Source organism: Cryptomeria japonica, chromosome 3 (genome assembly GCF_030272615.1).
Source record: "Cryptomeria japonica chromosome 3, Sugi_1.0, whole genome shotgun sequence".
Classification (NCBI taxonomy): Eukaryota; Viridiplantae; Streptophyta; class Pinopsida; order Cupressales; family Cupressaceae; genus Cryptomeria; species Cryptomeria japonica.
The window spans coordinates 560,462,448-560,482,287 of record NC_081407.1 but is presented as its reverse complement, the minus strand read 5'-3'; the positions used below and the strand labels follow the sequence as shown (position 1 = coordinate 560,482,287).

General features: G+C 38.7%; 2 protein-coding genes across 4 annotated transcripts in view; both read right to left on the bottom strand.

Moving 5' to 3' along the window:
• LOC131029908 (uncharacterized) overlaps positions 1–19,840 on the bottom strand; it is a 296,098-nt gene that overhangs the window by 40,172 nt on the left and 236,086 nt on the right. The gene's annotated exons all lie outside the window — the stretch shown is intronic.
• LOC131029909 (uncharacterized) lies at positions 13,861–17,327 on the bottom strand. 2 transcript variants are annotated; one of them, XM_057960584.2, is made up of 5 exons: positions 16,810–17,327; positions 15,233–16,569; positions 14,789–15,124; positions 14,597–14,669; positions 13,861–14,494 (listed from the first exon to the last, which is right to left on the bottom strand). In XM_057960584.2, exons 2-5 carry the CDS (start codon positions 15,347–15,349, stop codon positions 14,313–14,315), a joined length of 708 nt encoding a protein of 235 aa, XP_057816567.2. In that variant the 5' UTR covers positions 15,350–16,569; positions 16,810–17,327; the 3' UTR covers positions 13,861–14,312. The 2 variants fall into 2 exon arrangements, with proteins under 2 accessions (XP_057816567.2, XP_059074427.1); XM_059218444.1 differs by lacking the exon at positions 16,810–17,327 and having other exon boundaries at positions 15,233–16,798.

The following is a 19,840-nucleotide window of genomic DNA, read 5'->3' as shown; positions in this document are numbered from 1 at the left end:
CTTAAGCTGACTGTTTGTCTACCTCAATGGTTTGTCACCTGCTTGGTTGTGTGCCATGTCATCGGTTGAATATTCAAAGAATATATGGCTAAGAAGTTTTAAATATGGTAACTAAATTAAATAGTGTACTTCTCCCTATGGATTCCTGATTTATAGCCGTTAGAGACCTTTCAGGTATGCGTATTAATAAAATCAGAGGCGTGGAGCATATGGGCACTTTTTGAGAATACGTTATGGCTTAATATAAGCCTGTGCGTCATTTGAAGATTCGACTTTATATTGGGCACATGCGTGGCAGCTTGTCAAAGATATTGTGGGCTACGCTACTTATTGAAGCCGTTTTATGATGAAGTGCCGATAATGCTTTTGGTTTCATGCTGCGTTCTTTTTTCTGGAAAATTTATGGGCGCTGAAATTTTTTGGCGTACATGTATATTGGAATCATTTTTAATTCTGAGCCGCTCAGTGTATGTGGTTATTAGGACGTAGTGGAAGTTGCATTCTAAAACACAAACTTATAATAGAAAACGGTGTTATGCAGAGGTAGCAATGGTAACTATTAAGTTGTGCAGGCCATGACTTGCTTAAATAAGAAAAAGCAACGCAGGAACCTGAAGCATATTCGAGTGATGACCTCAATCCAGAGAGTAATTTTTGTGTGGGTGTATGATTATTGCAACAGTGTACTGCAGCAGAGGTATCGTGGTTGTTTTGTAACAGAGTTTATGGTTTTTAGTTTGAGGTTGTTTACGTAGAAGTATTTTTTTTTCTTCAGAGGATTTGACCCAGCTTGTAGTATGGTGACCAAGTCATTTCCCTTGGTACATTGGGATATCTTGAGCCTGAACTATATGGATATTACACTTAAGTTGTTGCTGTGTAATTTTGGGCTGCTGTAACTCCACTTCCAGACCCTTATATGTTTGTCTATTCATTCAGTGCATCACAATATTTGTTAATTTGTTTGGAACAAAAAGAAGCTTGCTTCGCTACTATAACAAAATAAGGAGAGTGTGGAGGTTGTGTTTTGGAAAGTTTTTAATTGTGCTGCAACATGGATATGTTAAATTTTGAAGGTCTTTTACATGTTTCAGTATTTCTTTGAGTATAAAAAGGACTGGAGTGGGTGCTTCAAGGGGAGTAGGTGCTCTCAGTGAATTGGTGCTCACTTTTGTAATTTGGGTTGGTGCCCATCTGTTAATAAGAGCTATTGTGTGTCATGGTTTTTACCTGAAAGGGTTTTGCACAAGAAAATTGGTGTTTGCATCTTGATGCTTGCTCTCTTTATGTTTTATGTGTTTTCATGAATTTTAAAGTTTAAAAATCTAAAATATTAATTCACCCACCCCCTCTCCTCTCAATATTTCATGTGTGCTCTTCAGTTTTTTGGGCTTTTCCTTTCTTGTGTCTCTTTTTCAATCTTTTGAGCATATTCAAAAGCCTACACCAATCAATTGATATTCAAAATATCCCTTATATTAGCATGGTATTGAACAGTGTTCCACGGGCATTGGGGACGGGGGGACGAGGGAACGGGCTTTGGGGATGGGTGGGACAAAGGGCTTAAGTTTCGGGGACGGGCTTTGGGGATGGGGGGGACAAAGGGCTTAAGTTTTGGAGACGGGTTTTGGGGCCAGGGGGACGTGGGCCTGGAGGGGGGTGGATGTGTCCCTGTGGAACACTAGTATTGAACCTCCCCTCAAAGGGTTATGAGAAAACAACACAAGTGAAGGAATATAGCTTCAGAAAAAAATGAAGAGAAAAAATAAATCACCTGAAAGGAATAATACAAATTCTTGGAAATCCCCTTCTAGAGACTTTATATAACTAAATTTTGATTGGGCTTCCCAAAGCAATCCAAGGGGTATAGGAATGTGAATAGTTATTCATGTGGACGATTGTAGTTTTCTCGGTGAAGGAATCTTATCTCTAGGTCATAACACAAATAATGAGGCAAATTGGAAAGGAGTAGTACAAAGATGGTGTAATGACCCCTACAAATTCCACTCCCTGGATTGACATGTACAGGCAGAAATTCTATGGTTTGTTTAAAGAAAATCTCAGTTTGTATATGTAACTTCTGAGAGAGAGTTGTAAGTTTCAGATATTCAAACATTTGCTAACATTATATGCAGTTTTGCAAGTGTAATATTCAATTCATATTATCCAATACATTCAAATTAGGCACACAAGATTTTTAAATTTCTTCATAAGTTCATAACTGAGATGGAAGCTTGCATGTGCACCTTATAATAATAACCAACTTCATTGATCACTAGGCATTTCTCCATAGACCATCGACCATGAATCATCTCCACACCCGTTCCCAACTTCACAGGCAATAGCATCGATGTGAAATGTTCATTGTGCTTCATAATTGCACCACACAGAGAAATTCTACATGTCCTGTCAACCACAAAATCCAACCCCATTTTTGTGCCTCTTGACCACAATATTTAATATCAGATCGAATTCAGACAACTTCAATGACATCATTAGATTTCCCTTGACCACATTATACAAAAGTCCTCCCCACTGCATATGATTCAAAAAATGTTTTTTGTGAGTGGCAAGTGGATTCTATATGCCACTTTCGCATTCAAAGTCACCAAAACTCCTTGCTCGTTGAACACCCAACCCCATCAACCTTCCATGATATCATTTGCCCATAGTTTCGAATGTCATCTCGTCACACTGCCTTGATCTTTCACAGTGATCAACCATAATCTGGTTTGCTACTTTGCGGTCCGTATGTTCATCAATGAACAGATTCTATGCCCATCACTGTATATAAACTTCAGACAATAGTTCTCCCATTGTCATGTACTTACTATCACAAGACTAAATCCAATATTTCAAACAAACTCTTTTCTTTCCACTACGGAGTTACCAGATTTCCATCCACCCTCCAATTGCTTGAGGGGTTTCATCCTCAACACCTCTTGCAAACTTAACAATTAACTTCTTCTGCATACCATGTCCAAAAGCCTCCACCACCTGTAAAGAAATTATCACCCATCAACAGTTCAAATGCCACTTTATTCTTAATTAATTAATTAATTATTAAAGACTATTAGAGAGCAATAGTGTCACTTAAATATTCATTAATTAATTATGATGCACTTTTTACTTTATTTGAAGGACATTGCAATCCCCCCTTCCTGGCATTGCTTATCCTCAAGCAAATGCAAACCAAGGTGCTGTAAGATTATCTCACCGTCCCATGTAGCATCTTCAAAAGGTAATTCCTTCCATTTGATCAAATATTATTTTCACTATGCTTCGTAACGTACGCTCTCTCACATCCAAGATAGATTCTGGTACCAATATCAGTTTACCTTCCTCATCCAAAGGTGGAAGCTTTGGTGATGGTGTGGTGTGGTGTCCTACAACCTTTTTCAAACAAGAAACCTGAAACACATTGTGGATTTTGTTGCCTTCAAGTGATTCTAGTTCACATGCCACTTCACCAATACGTCTAACAATCCTATAAGGCTCATAGAATCTGAGTTGCAACTTTTCTGCACCACTTTGTTTTAGAGTGGACTGCCTGTATGGTTGCAAGTGCAAGAATACTAAATTGCCAACTTCAAAAACTCTCTCAATCCTATGCTTATCTACATATAACTTTTGCTGGTTTTGAGCACAGTGTAGATTTTCCTTTAACAACTTACAGATATCCTAGCTATCTTGTATTAATTCCTTTTCTTTGGGTGCTCTGCTATCATCAAATGCTAAATCTACAAAGCACATCGCATCATAGCCATATAAAGCTTTGAAAGGTGACATGCCTATAGACATATGATATGTCGTACTGTAGCAATGTTCCCCCAAATGTAACCATCGGATCCAAGCCTTCTAATGTCTTACCACGTAATTACGCAAATATCCTTCCACCCATTTATTCATGATATTTGACTGACCATAAAATTGGGGACGATAGCTCGTACTAGGAGATAGTTCAATTCCTACCAACCTAAACAGTTCCTGCCAAAATATGCTAGGAAATTTGTTGTCCCAATTGCTGATAATGTTTTTTGGAAGTCCGTGTAATTTGAATATCTCTTTGAAGAATAATTCTGCCACCTAGGGTGCCTTATAATCAGCAGAAATAGCAAAGTGAGCATATTTTGTCACATGTATGCAATATCTATTCTGCACCCTTGGAAGACTCATGATAAAATCCATCAATATGCTCTCTTATTTCTATTCACATATTGGCAATGATTGAAGCAACCCTACAGGATAGGTATGCTCAAACTTGTTCTACTGACAAGTCATGCACTCTCTCACATATTGCAATACATCATTCTTGAGCCCCTTCCACGAAAACCTCTCTAATCAGCCTCTAGGTTTTGAAGAAACCCGGATGCCCTACCAATGGAGTGTCATGAACTGCTTCAAAATCTTACTCTTCATTTTTTATTCAAGCACCAGAAATATCCTATCCTTGTAGTAAATTAGATCATCAACAACCTTATTCCTATCATCTTGTAGCTTACCATCAGTAAGCTCAGACACAAATGTATTCTTGGAGTACTCAACTACAAGTGAGCCTTCCAATCAGATGATATCTTTGACAAGGAACAAAGCGTGGGTCTCCAAGATAGTGCATCTTCTACTACGTTTTTCTTCCCCTTCACATATTGTATATCTTAGGCATAAGCCTAAATCTTACTCAACCAATTCTATTGACATTCATTCAAATCCTTTTGCTCAAGGAAATATCTCAAACTATTATGATAAGTCCTGACCACAAACTTCCCACCTACCAGATACTGTCCAAATTTTGCTCGTGCGTGCATTATGGAAAGCATTTCCTTATCATAGGTGGAGTATAACCATTTAATATCTCTCAACTTCCTACTCTCATAGGTGATTGGATGCTTGTCCTACATGAGAACAACACCTATCCCTTTGCCTGATGTGTCACACTCCAAAGCAAATGGTTGAGACAGGTTTGGCAAAGCTAGCACTAGGCAAGAACTCATTACTTGCTTAAGATTGTCAAAAGAATTTTGGGCCTCATTAGTGCATCTGAATACCCTCTTCTTCGTCAAATCTATAAGTGGTGCTGCTAATTGGGAGAATCCCTTAACAAATCTCCTATAGTAATTGCATAATACAAAGAAGCCCCTCGAATCATAAACACTCTTAGACCGAGCCCAATCCAGTATGGCATGTATCTTCTCCTGATATACTTTTACACCTCTTGCACCAATCACATGCCTCAAATATAATATCTCTGTCACAACGAATTCCCATTTTGAAGCCTTTGCAAACAAAGATTGTGCCTCCATAATAACCAGCACCTCATCATTGTGTTTGAGGTGGTCATCCCATGTTTTTTTGTATACCAAGATATCATCAAAAAACACCAACACTGTTTTCCATAGCTGGATCTTGAACATGTGATTCATGCAGGATTGAAATGTTGCAAGTGCATTAGTAAGTCCAAAGGACATAACAAGAAATTCATAATGTTCATAATGGCATCTGAATGCTTTCTTATGCACGTCCTCTGATGGACTCTAATTTGGTGATACCCATTTTGTAAAAGTAGACTACCCCGTGAAGTTCATCCAACAACTCATCAATCCTAGATATGGGATATCTGTTGTTTGTTGTCTTCTTGTTTAAGGCACGGTAATCGATGCATGTCCTCATCGTGCCATCCTTCTTCTTAACTAAGACCACAAAAGATGCGAAAGGACTAGAATTGGGTCTTATGTGACCCATATCTAATAGTTCCTTATTTGTTTTTTTCACTTCATCCTTGAATCTTTTAGGATGCTGGTATGGAGTGGTGATAACAAGCTTAGCACCCTCCTCAAACTCAATCACATGTTCAAACCCACGATCTGGAGGTCTGTCGATGGAATATTTTTTAATACAACATTATGCTTATCCAAAATCGCCTATACATCCACCAGATATAGTGCTTGTCATCAATGGGAGTAGATTTGAAAGACACAAAACATTGGGCTGCCCAAACAACCTCCTCATGGCGAAACAATGCCTCCATACACTTAGCAAATATTACTTTAGGTACACCATCCGCCAAGGCTCTCAATACTACCTTTTTCCCATATGATATGAACTCCAATTCCATTCTCTAGAAGTCCTGACTGTATCTGCATAGTGTGTAGCCATTGAATTCCTAGAACCACATCAACGTCACCAATTCCAACTACGTAGAAGTCATTTGTGACTATATATTCTCCCAAATGGATACTCAATTGTGAAAATTTTTTAGAGCGGTTCATTTTGAATCTATCTGCTACCATAACGCTAAAACCAAAAAAGTCCTCAACTTGTAACCCTCTTTTTGCCACTAGACTCGTGCCAATGAAATTATAGGTGGCCCCCCTATCAACCAAGCAAGTAACTCTTTGTCCCTACAAGACTCTAATTCTAAAAGGGTGGTATTTCAAAACTCCTTATAAGGTGCTAATAGTACTCTGTGTAACATTTCCCGCTTGCTCCATCTCAAGTTCACTCTCTGAGCTGGTATCTATTACTTCCTCTTCAATATCTGAAGTAACCTCAATGTAGTGCACTTTGCCTCTTCCCAAGCATCTATGACTAGGTTCCCATGGGTCCTTGCAAGAAAAACATAATTTCTTCCTTTGTAACTCATTTTTGGTTTCGAAGTCTAACTTAGGTGGAGTGGTCATGGGCTGATTGAAAGATTTCTTGAACGGTTTATTGTTCTTGAAACTCCTTTGAGGCTATGGGCTAGGATGTGAAGTCTCCAGGTCTAGTGCTTTTTGAATAGCATCTCGTAAATGAGTAGGCTTCAATGCCTTAACCAATCCTCTCAAATTATAATTCAACCCTTTCGTAAATAACATTACCACTCTTCTTTCTAAAATATTGGGAACCATGATTGCCACCTTCTAAAATTCATTGATATAACTATCCATGTCTCCATGCTGTTTGATTAAGGCCAATTCTCTGAAATACTCCTCAACATCTTTTCTGTCAAAACGAGCAATCAATTTGCTGCTGAAATCCTCATAGGATTGAATTAACACATGATTTTGTGTCAACAATCCATGGTGCCACCAATCATACGCTGCACCCTCAAAATGTAGTGTTGCAAACTTAATTGCTTCAATCTCCAACATTGGTCTCAAGTTCAGTAAGGTGTCTAATTTATGAAGCCATGCTCGAGCTGTGCAATTACTACCATCGAAAGTAGGAAGAGTGAGTTTTTTCAAAGAATGTTGATATTCCCTTTGCGGCCCACGTGATCTATGCTCCTATTGTGACCTCTTTTTGTCTCTACACTACTTCATGTATTGGTTGAGTGTGATGTCATTCCTGATTGCATGCGACAGCGAGTTGTATTTGTCGTAGATTTCCAACACATCATTTGCAAAGGGCTGTTCTTACTCATGTTGTAATGCTTCCCCTTCCTCTTTGGGTACAAATGTAAGCTGAAAAGGTCTAATAGAACCTCCTGTACTAGCCCTTCTAGTAGCATCATTGCCTGCATTACTACCCTCTCCTGTATTGTTTTGATTCACTCGAAGAGCATTCATGTTTTGGGTCATTTGGTCAGTCGCAATAATTAACTGTTGTTGGGATTGCACAAAATGTTGCATCAGTTGTTGTTGACCTTGTGCAAGAACATTCAACATGTTTTGCATACTGTCAAGGTCAATTCTGTGGGGTGGACTCTAGGACCCACTCATGGTTCCAACTTCCTGTACACTTTTCCCTAACTGTTTGGCCGCCAATGCAGTAGAAAAGTTTTCTCCAATCGGGTATGGATTTGTGTTGTGACGTATTCACACATCCCCCCATTGAAAATGGGGACCCCTACTTTTTGCTTTCTAGGGTTAGTTTTCCTAGCGTAGTCGTTTGGGCTTGTGCTATTAGTCTTTGCGTTGAAGAGTTGCCAGAGAGATCATTTGGATAGGATGCTCTCGTTGAGTTGAGATGAATCAATGAGTGGCCTAGAACTGGTGTTAGAGCTATGTCTTGATTGAGAGTAAAGGAATCTTTGTACCTTGCCAGGCGTCTAGGTGGATAAGTTTTAGTGTGGCCTTGCTTAAGAAAGTGAATTGAATAGGTCATGGATGTGCATAAAGAATGTGAAATGTTGAAGCAAGTGTCGTCAAGGACCCCCTTTAGAGTCTAACTTGGCCATGTTGATGAATGGTGCAGCAAATATCGAGCACAATCATGAAGTCTGAAAGGTAAATTGAAGGCAAATAGTGGAAACTTGACACATTATGAGAAAATTTGCTCAGGTACCTATCCAAGGTATGGGAGCGAATCCTTTAAGACCTCCCTTCTTGCCTTTCAATCAAGTTAAATTGTTGCTTCAAGCCTCAATTAAGGAGAAATGAACTTAGATCTGCCCTTAGACATTAAGTTGAGCAAATTTTGATCATGAACCATGAGGAATTTGGGTAAAATTGCCAAACTCGCTCCTGACCCTTCCAGAGGTACAGGAGCGAATTCGTCAAATGAGAGCTTCTTCCCCAAATTTGGATAGATGCCTTCATTGTTGGGCCTTGTTTGATGCAAAATTCACTCATTCCCACTATGGAGGAGCAAGACCATGAGAGCTAGACTTGGAAATTTGAGAGAGAGTTGAGAATTTGAACTTAAATGCTAAATTCGCTCCTGACCCTTCCAAGGGTACAGGAGCGGAATCTTCCAAGACTCCCTCTTGACTCCTATTTTGGACGAAAATCTCACTTTGAGGCTTGAATTAGAGGACGATCAACTTGAATTCACCTTTGAAAATGAATTAAAACACACTTGGACTTGAAGATTTGATGAGGAAGAGGGGAATTTGAGCCAAAAGATCAAATTCGCTCTTGACCCTTCCAAGGGTACAGGAGTGAATTTCCCTAAAATCCCCTTTTTGCCTCTTACTTGGATCCAAACTCATGCTTCTAAGGCTTGATTGGAGGAGAAATGATCTATCCATGCCCTTGAAACAAGATGAAACAAAGTTGAAAGATTAAGAAGTTTAGAATTTGAGCAATATTGTCAAATTCGCTCCTGACCCTTCCAAAGGTACAGGAGCGAATTTCCCTAAGATCCCCCCTTGCACCTAGTTTGGACAATAAACCTTGCTCCCATGGTGTAAATGAAAGAACGTTAATGCCTTGAAAGTGAATTGAAGAAGTTAAATACACTTGGAACATGAAGAAATTGAGAATTTAAGTAAAAACACCAAATTCGCTCCTGACTCTTCCAAGGGTACAGAAGCGAATTTTCTTAAAACACCTATTTGCTCCTTGTTTGGGTCAAAATCTTTGTTCCTATGGCATGATTGAGAGAGAATCGATTTGTACATGCCCTTGAAGTAAGTGAAGTCAAAATTGAGTGATGAAATATGAAGAATTTGTGCAAACTTGACAAATTCGCTCATGACCCTTCCAAAGGTACCGGAGCGAATTTTCTTAGAGGGTCATGTACCTTCCAAAGGTACCAAAGCGAAATTCTTGAGAAGACCTAATTCTTCACCTAGAACATTGAATGGGTCCCGCTTGGAGCAGATTTGAGGGCAAATTAGCATGATCTTGATGAGAGAAGGGTTGGAAAAGACAAGTATAAGGAAAATTATGAGAAAAGAAGTAATGAATTGAATCAAAGGAGGAATTTTGCTCCTGACCCTTCCAAAGGCACAAGAGCGAACCTCTTGAAAGGATCCCTTAGCTCGTTCAAAACATTGAGTAGATCTTGTTGTTGGTGGGAGAAGGATTCAGAATGTTGAGTTAAAGACCATGTGATGAGAAATAAGAGATGAACTAAGCCAAAGGAGAGATTTCGCTCCTAGCCCTTCCAAAGGTACAAGAGCGAAATTCCTAGGAAGTCTTGAATCTTGCCTTAGCTAGTGACCGAAACCTATTCCTAAGTAATTTCGAAGGCAAATGACTTAATGTTGGTAAAGGTAAGGTTGAGAGATGAAGTTTTAAGTAAGTTAAAGGAAGAATTGAGCAAAAGGCTAAATTCGCTCCTGACCCTTCCAAAGGTACAAGAGCAAGTTTCTCTAAACCACATGAATAACACCTAAGTTAGATGGATTCTTCCTCCTAAGCTCCTTTCTAGGGTTGAAATGACTTATCTATGCCTCAAGGGAACACAATTATGAAGTCTAAAGCCTCGGAGAATGAATGATGATGAGGGAATTAAGTGACATTGCCTAGTTCGCTCCTGACCCTTACAAAGGTACAGGAGCGACTTTGTGTTGAAGCCATGTACCTTCCAAAGGTACCAAAGCGAATTGTGTTGAGGGAGGGTACCTTGCATTAAATCATAAGAGAAATGTCTTGAAAGTCTCTTTAGGGGTGATTTGGACCTTGCAACTTCATGAGTTTCCTGTGAACCTTGATCAATTTGTCAAAATTAGAAGTATTTCTTAGGATCGCTTATGTACCTCTCAAGGGTACAGGAGCGAATTACTCAAGAGGTGTGCCATTTCCTCCTAGCATCAAAGTAAAATGGATTCAAATGCTTTCTTGTTGATGATTTGAAGTAAGAAATACTATGTTAGAATGAATATATTATGTATACCTAATCATCTTTTATTTGTTTTGCAAATCAACAAGACCAACTTGGAGGAAGATCACGCGAGGACAAGAAGGACTTCTTCAAGCTTCATCCACATTAAGGATGCCTTAGATGCATGAGAAGGTAACCAAGGTGTTGTTAAAATCAAAGGACTTCAAGTGTTAGAACTATCCTCAAGGAGATCACGAGATACCAAAAGAAGGATCTTACAAACAATTCAAAGAAAGATATGCTACCAGAGAAGAAGGAAAGACTTGACAGTGAAGAAGCCTCATCAAACACAAGAGAGCCAAGGAAAGGTACATCGTTCCTCAAGCACATCAAGGACGATGGAGGATTAACCAAGGTCATCGCAAGGGTACGTTGAACATGATCGAAGAGGCAGATAGTTTCAGAAGAGTTAAACAAAGTTAGCTTCTCATCATCATCACATTGAATATCAAGAGATACAACATTCCTTAACAGAGCAAGTACCAAACGCAAGACAAGGTGGCATCCCAGTCACTGTTCCTCCAGTCAGAAAGGTCCACATCAGCATGTCCAGATTTAATGAACCATGCTTATACATGAAGGCACAAACTCCGATGTACCTACCCCGATTTCCTATTGGTTCTCATGTTTTGAAAGTAATTTTCTCATTGGCTAAGGAAGTTTGTTATAACAAACCCTAATTAGGGTTTCTATCTTGTAATCTTGGCCATTGATTGTAAATTAATCAGAGCCACTAAAATGTAAAGATCTCTCGATATAAAGCTCTGGCTCTTCATTTGTAAAGGTTAATAGTTAGTCAATAGTCAATAGTCAATAGTAAATAGTAAATAGTCAGCAAATAGATAATAGTCAAGAGTTAGTAGTTATAGAATAGTCAATAGTCAGTTGATAGGTAGATAATAGCTAGAGTAGAGTAGGAGGAGAAGGCAAGAGATTGTTGCCCAAAATTGTAAATAAACTTCATTTTTCATTGAAGTTAAGGTGAAATGTGTTGTTTCTTGCAATGTGCATGGTTTCTTGTTGGATCTTCAAGTTAGATGGTAGATGATTAGATTTAATGAAGGAAATTCTTGAATGCACTCGTGTGGAATCCACCTAGTCCATACCACTAGCCTCTTACTGATTGTAAGTGCGCCCTGCGTGGTCAACTGGCATTGAATGAGCTTAATTTCAAATTGTTATGCGTCCATTGTTCATGCATTAACTTGGATGGTGATCAGTATTTGATGGAAATGATTTGAACATATCTAAAACGTCCCTTAGAAGATTGCACTGAGCTGGTGTCGAATTGTTCAGTCTGATGGTAAGACCTAGCCCAGTAGGACTCCACCTAGTCATTCACCTATCTTCTTGCATTCTAGGTCTTAGAGTAGACTTCCTAAACCCTCAATCTTTTGCTCTTTTTTTAATCTCCCAGCTAGTAGTTCCAGCATATCAAAGCATTCAAGCAATCAAATTAAGTCCCCTTGTGAATCCAGCAAAATCACATCACACCAACAGAGCTTATCCACACATAGAGACCCTACATATAAGAACCTTGGAGTTATTTCGATTGATCCTTAGGCAAATCTTCAGCATTCGAATAACTTTGTTCAAGAGAGGATAAGATACTTAAGGTATTTTATTCTGTGTTTGCGTGTGCATAAAAAACACATCAACAGTCTCGAAGTTGAAACTGTTTCCTTTTGTTTTCTCAGTCAGCTTACCATTTTTCTCTATCATTGGTGTACATAAACACTACAAGCTGCCAAGATTTTTAGCTCTGATACCACAAGTATTGCCCCTACAAATTCCACTCCCCAAATTGACATGTACTGGCAGAAATTCTACAGTTTGTTTAGAGAAATCTCAATTTGCGTACATCACTTTTGAAAGAGAGTTGTAAGTTTCAGATATTCGAACATTTACTAACATTATATGCAGTTTTGCAAGTGTAATATTCAATTTATATTATCCAATACATTCAAATAGGCACAGAATTTTGATGGAACCTTGCATGTGTACCTTATAATAATAACCAGCTTCATTGATCACTAGGCATTTCTCCATAGACCGTCAACCATGAATCATCTCAGCACTTATTCCCAGCTTCACAAGCAGCAGTATCAATGTGAAATGTTCATTGCACATCATAATCACGCCATTGCTGTCAGATCTGGTTATGGGGGATGAGGATGGTGATGTTGCGGAAGGTAGGCATGCTGATGGGCCCGGTTGTAAGGATTCCTCTGATCATACGGGGGGCCCAAATGCTCTCGGTTATACGAACTTGTCAAAATAAGGTGCAAACAACAAGAAACCTTGGTCTGCGTTGTTTCGGGTTAAACCTAACTCAAACCCTTCTCCAATGGCAAATATTTCAAATCCTGTTGAAGGTAAGTTCGCTATGTCGGTTCTTGATTCTATTATTGATCGCTCTGTTTCTAAAATGGCTCTTTATGGAAAATCAAAGGGTAGGTGGATGTCCGTGCCATGTCCAAGAGCTTTTTTTCGTTCTCTTTTACCTATGAAGAGGATTTCAAAGCTGTTTTATGTGGGGGGCCTTGGGTTATCAGGAAAGCTTCTTTGGCCCTTAAGAAGTGGGAAACTGGTATGATTCTCACTGATTCGGTCTTCAACGCTGCTCTTGTTTGGGTGAAGTTGTCAGGCCTTCCTTTAGAATTTTGGAATGAGGAGGTCTTGAAAGGTGTTGCCAATTCTTTTGGGGAACTGCTCTCTGTTCATGAAATAACTGCCTTTAGGAAGAGGCTTGTGTTTGCAAGATTATGTGTCAATATTGTTCTGTAATATCCCATTCCTGAACTAAGATTGAATAATAAATAATAATAAAATTAAAATAAAAAAATAATATATAATATTCATTAAAACAAGGAAAGGGAATGAGAGTTCGATTGCTTCTAAAAAGAGAAGATTATAATTGCATAATTACGAGGCTCTCTTGTTATGGAAAGGTGTGATTTCTATTCAAGGAGTGAGTGTTGATAATTAAAAGAAGATTTAATAATTAAGATCAAGATTATCGATGTTCGAAGAGGGAGAGTGATATCACCATATTGTCAAATAATAATAATTTATATCAAAGTTTAAAAACTCGGACTCGCCACGGACTTGGCAAACCAAAAATTTGGACTCGGACTCGGACTCGTGAAAGACTCGCAAAAGACTCGGCAAAAAAAAAACCGTAGTTTTACAAAAAAAAACATAAAGAAATTAATGCATTTAGAGAACATAAGTGCCATAATTGAAACATTACACATGTCATATGATCTACAAACACACAATATTTGAAATTTCATCATTCATACTCATAGTTTCAACTTTCAACTCTAAAATGTATAATGGCAGCATAAGTTTATAAATGTTCACAAAATTACATATAATGATATGTCCAACTCCAAATGTGAAAAACAACAATGAACAAACCAAAGAGAAGACTACATCTTCCTCTTTGTATTTTTCCTAATATAGCTCAATTTTTCAGGCCTTGAGCTAGAAGTAGTAGTAGTGGGTGTTGTGGTATCTAAATGGTGAAATGATTCTTCTTCAAAGTCAAAGTCCTCATCTTCGTCCTCATCTTCATCCTCCATTTCATCCAATCTTGCTCCTTCTGCATCTTGTGCTGCTCCTCTCTCTATTTCTGCAATTTCTTCTTCGGTAAGGAGGACATCGTCACCATCATTTTGTTCATTCAGGGTCCAGTCACCATATGGATCAATTTCATTCAAGTCAATGGCCTCATGTGAAACACCCTCCACCTATCTAACTCGAAGGTGAAGGTTGTATCAAACAAATACTAGATCATTGAACCGTTTTTGTGTCAATCTATTTCTCTTCTTTGTGTGAATGCTCTCAAATACACTCCAATTTCGTTCACACCCAGAAGCACTGCATGGCTGAGACAAAACACGGACAGCTATCTTTTGAAGATTAGGCATGCCAGCACCATAATTCTCCCACCATAAATCTACAAAAAACATTTAGAAATATTAGAATTGAGAAAAAAATGTAACAATCAAGTTTGTAGGTTTTTTCTTGCACTATTGAACTAAGTTACTAAATTTTTTACCTAGTTGTTGTTTTCCTCTCCTATCAATTGCTAGTTGTGATGAGAAGAGTCTCCCCTCTGCGCTTTTGTAGATCTTGAACAATGAACATTTCCAAATTCAGAAATAGATAGTCAAAGTGTCAAACTCAAATTCAATAATGAACATTTTTGAATTCATAAATAAAGAGAGCAATTGCAAATGTCAAATCTCACCTCCAACTCATCAAGAACCTTCTCTCTCAACTCAAGATCAGGTGCCATGTTATCATTGCATGTAATAACACCTACCATGACCTCCTCATCAGCCCTAAATGAATCAGAGAAGTAGAATTTTGGGTTCAAAAAGTAGGCGAAGGCATGTATCGGTTGGTGGAGTTGGTTTGTCCACCTACGATCAATGATGCGCCAAAAGATTTCACATTTTCTTGTATTTCCACGATAGTAATGTGAAATGGCCTCTTTGGCCCTATCCATGGCCTCATAAATGAAACCCATTGGCATGCCCTCTCCACCCACCATACGAAGAACCCTTACCAAAGGTTCTGTCACCTAAAAAAATGAAACCAAATTTTAAATTAGTACAAAATCAACCCCTAAAAAATAAAATCAGCAAATAGACAAGATTGTATAAACTTTACTTCTATGTTTGTTACTTACCATAGTCAACTCCTCTCCACTTTTATTGAACCCTTCATCAAAAACAATGCTCACAATCTTCTCTAGTTCAGGTCTTTTGGAGTATGCAGACCCCAACCAAGCATCTGACACAAACATCTGCTTAAGATGAGGAATGGCACTAAGAATGCTCTACAAAGTGATGAAGTGGCTAGCAAATCGTGTCACTCCAGGTCGCACAAGGTCCTTGCCATTTGTGTGTTTTCTCATCAAAGCAAGCACCCAAGTATGGTTGTAGATGAGTTTGGTGACACTTCTTGCATCTTCAACCACCTTTTTCACCCATCCAATCTTCCCAATGTCCTCTAGCATCAAGTCCAAGCAATGTGCAGCACAAGGACTCCATGTAATCGAAGGATACCTCTCCATAAGCATTCTACCTGCAGATACATATGCAGCTGCGTTGTCCATGATAATTTGGACAACATTCTCAACTCCAACTTCTTGAACCACCCCATCCAACAGATTACACAAAGTCTCTGCATTTTTTATTTCATTTGACACATCAATAGACTTTATGAATACCATTGCACCATTTGAAGCCACCAAGAAGTTGAGAAGAGTCATATTCCGTCCATCTGTCCATCCATCAAATAAAATGTTCCATCCTTTTCTCTTCCAATACCTTTTTTGATCATCAACCACACCTTGTGTATTTTTTACAACTTTCTCTAGCAATGGTCCACTGAAGTCATAACCTGTTGGAGCCTTAAACCCCTTACCCGCAACTGTTACTGCATTAACAAAACCTTCCCAATACACATTGTTTGCTGCATTTTAAGATAGATTATTGTAAAACCAAAAGTTTGAAGCTGCTATCCATGCTTGTTCATGCTTCTCTCTATTCCATCCTATACCTTCAAGTGAAAGTTGTGCACCTGGAACATTGTGTGGTACAAAAAAATTAGGGTCTGATCTAACAGGAGTGCCACTAGCCTCACCCTCATTGTCACCAAACGATGAAAGTGACTAACGACCCCGAGTGTGACCAATGGGACCCAAAGTGGACAATGTGGGATTCATTGCAACTGCCATGGCTTCTTTTGTTTTTTGCCTTTCTTCCTTTTGCATATCATTCTCAGCAAGAATGGCCTTCATCTCTCTAATAATCTCAGGAGTTGATTTGGGGCATGCCTCCACACCATATCTAGGTATTTGAGCAAGGTGGTATTTTAATCTATTGATTCCACCAGTCATCCATTTTGTACATTCGGTGCAAGTGACCTCCCCTTTTTTGCTTCTTGGAATCCCATATTTCCATGCTTGATCTCTTTGTCTTCCTAACCTTGGGGTTGCCCTTGGAGTTGAACTTGCCATTGCTGATTTAACATGAAAAAAAAAAAATCAGCAGGGTTTTATGGAAAATCAACAAAAAAAACGACAATGAATCATTTGGGAAAAATAGCATTCAAAAACAAGAAAAAAATATGAGGAAATAACTTAAGAAAGGAAATAGAAAAAAATTTGACAGCATATCCACTTGTTTTTCAAGATTTTTTTGATTTTCAAAACATTGAAATGATTCAAATGAAAAAAAAAGAAAGAGAAAAAATCCTTACCTGGATCTCTTTTGCTGATTTTATCCTCTTCCCTCTCCTCCTTCAAACCCCACAAACCTGCTATAACCAAAGAAAATGCCAAATGAGTTGCAAAATTTTCTAAAAAAGTGACTTTTATGCGTTTTCGGGCGTATTTTCTGGGTTGCGCGAGTCCGTGGCGAGTCTGCGATTTTTTAAACTATGATTTATATAATCAATTATTTAATTATGATCTTATGAATGAGCCTTTTAGTATTTATAATCAGATTCATAAACATAATAAGCAAATCATTATTCACATCCACATTAACATTACATATTCACTAAGTTACCGGTTCGGGTTCAGATTCGCGGATTTGGCAAAAAAAAAAAAAATCTTGGGTATGGGTGCGGTTTTGGGTTCGTCCGTACACACACACACACACACACACACATATATATATACAATCCATACATAAATCATAAATCATAAATCATAAATCCATAATTACCAATGCCAATAAATATTCATATATCGCAAATGTAATCAGTAAACTAATAACTACAGTGTAATATCATATTCATAATTTGCAAAAAAAATAATATTCAAGTTTCAAGTTTCAACTGATTCAAGTTTCAAAATGTGAATAAGTCATGACACAAAAAAAATTCAAATTACAAGCCATCTATGCGATTTAAATTCCATATTCATCTTCATCTAAACCATCCAAACCAAGCCCAAGGTCATTAGGTGGTTCAAATCCAGCATCAATTGAACCACTATCGAATGGAATGCCACTCCCACTAGCCATGTCTCTCTCAAGTTCCATAGCTGCCTCATCTATAGAGACTTGGGCAAGTTGTGCAACTGTAGCATCTAAATCAGCACACTCAAAGGCTAGATCCCAATTCCTTGTTGCACCCACATTATATTCAGGGTCCTTATTTGACAACAAACGAAGGTTGGAGTGTACGTAGACCAAATCCTCAGCTCTCTTTTCACCCAAATGATTACGTTTGACTGAGTGGATGAAAGAGTATGTACTAAAATTCCGCTCAGCTGAAGAAGAACTTGCAACCTGTTAAAAGTTAAAACATAATTAGAAATTTATAAATTATAAAATAAAAATATGATAGCATCAAATGGAATTGGAAAACTATAAAAAAAAAAAGATACATACTTGGGAGAGAAGTTTAATTGCAAGAGGCTGCAAGTAAATGGAGCCTTGACCATGTACATACCACCACTCATCAGCATCCATCCCATATCTAGCATTGAGAGCTACAACATCATGATTTTTTGTGGATACAAATTGGCCAAACTCCTTCATGACAAAGTTTCTTGTCTCCTCATCTTGATATATATTTTTAAAGGCAGCTCTATAGCTAGAAGCAACCTCTGCATCTCTATATGGTGGTACCCTCCTTAGTGTTGCAAGCATCTCTGCACTATAAAATTTTGGTGTCAAAGCAAATGCTAAGAGATGTAACGGATTGGTCATCTTGTTCCAACGGTCAACAATAATATTCTGCACAACTTTGAAAAATGTTTCCGTTGGGTCATTTACTTTTTTTTTTATTACTTCTCTTTTTTTCTCCACCATGCAATCCATGCCATCATAAATCTCACCCAAACATGGGCGATCAGTATTAGCATACCTAATCATGCTCATGAAGGGCTCAGTGAAATTCAAAACATATTCCACATTATCCCACCATTTCTCATCAAGGATCAATGCTCTTACTTTTAGAGCTCATTCTGTCTGAGCCTGCTTCCATACACTCCACAATCCATTGATGACCATAGAACTCAAGGCCTCTTGCACCTTCACAAGTCATCTTAAGACGAGCGTGTGAGATGCAAATCGTGTTTCGGCTACCTAACATGACATAAAAAAATACACAGCATATATCAATTATAAAAAAATTAAAAATTAAAAATTAAAAAATAAAATTTAAATTAGTAATTACCTTCAACAACTCCAACTTGGAGAAGGTCCTAAAAATGGCTTGTGACATATGATGATTAGTCACAAACATTTGAATCTCCTCACCCTCCTCGTACAGTTTTTCCACCCAATCAATTTGCGTGCCAATCTTTTGCATGATTAAATTGAGTGAGTGGACTACACATGGTGTCCAAAAGATGTGACCGTATGTAGTCTCCACTATAGTCCCTGCTACCCTACAATTTTTAGCATTGTCCGTTATGACTTGGACAACATTTTGAGGCCCCACCATGTCAATGCATTCTATGAGGATATTGGCAATGAAACTTGCATCTTTCACTTGCCCCTCACAATCCACCGCTTTCAAAAACATTGCCCCTTTAGGGCACACTGCTATAACATTGATCAATTGCCTATTTTTACCAGTGTTCCACGGGGACGCGTCCCCCCCCTTTTTGGGCGCGTCCCCCCGTCAGAGACGTATCGGGGACGGGGACGCGACGTCCCCCGCCGTCCCGCCACCGCCACCCAAACGCCGCCGGGACGTGGGGACGTCCCAGTGTCTGGGCGTCTCCCAGGGAGACGTGGAGACGTCTGGGCGTCTCCGTGGGAGACGCCTGGGCGTCTCCCCGTCCCTCAAGAGACGTCCAGGCGTCTCTCGAGGGACGGGGAGACGCCCAGGCATCTCCTGCGTTCCCACGCGAAAAAAGCCAGATTTTTTATTTTTTTAAGTTTTTTTAAAGCATGTGCGTTTTTGGGGGGGTTAAGGGGTAACCCTAATTGGACATGGGCCCCACCCTACCCCCCCAAAACAACACAAAAACATGTTTACTTTGGATTCCACTCTCATTTTGGAAAACTGATTTTTTTTCCAGCAACTTGAAGAGGAGGAAATACTTGAAGAAGATTGATTGAAGGGGTGAGAAAAGTGACTGCAAGCGTGATAGGAGCTAGAAGAAGCAAGAAGAAGAGGAAGGAGAAGATTCTTCTACATTTTGGAGAGATTTTTCAAGCACAAGGTAGGGTTTTTCAACTTCTTCTTGTTTTTTTTTGTTTTACTTTCTGATTTTCATTCTTCTATGTCATTTTTGGTTTTTTTTTCCCTATTCATCTCATTTTGAGAT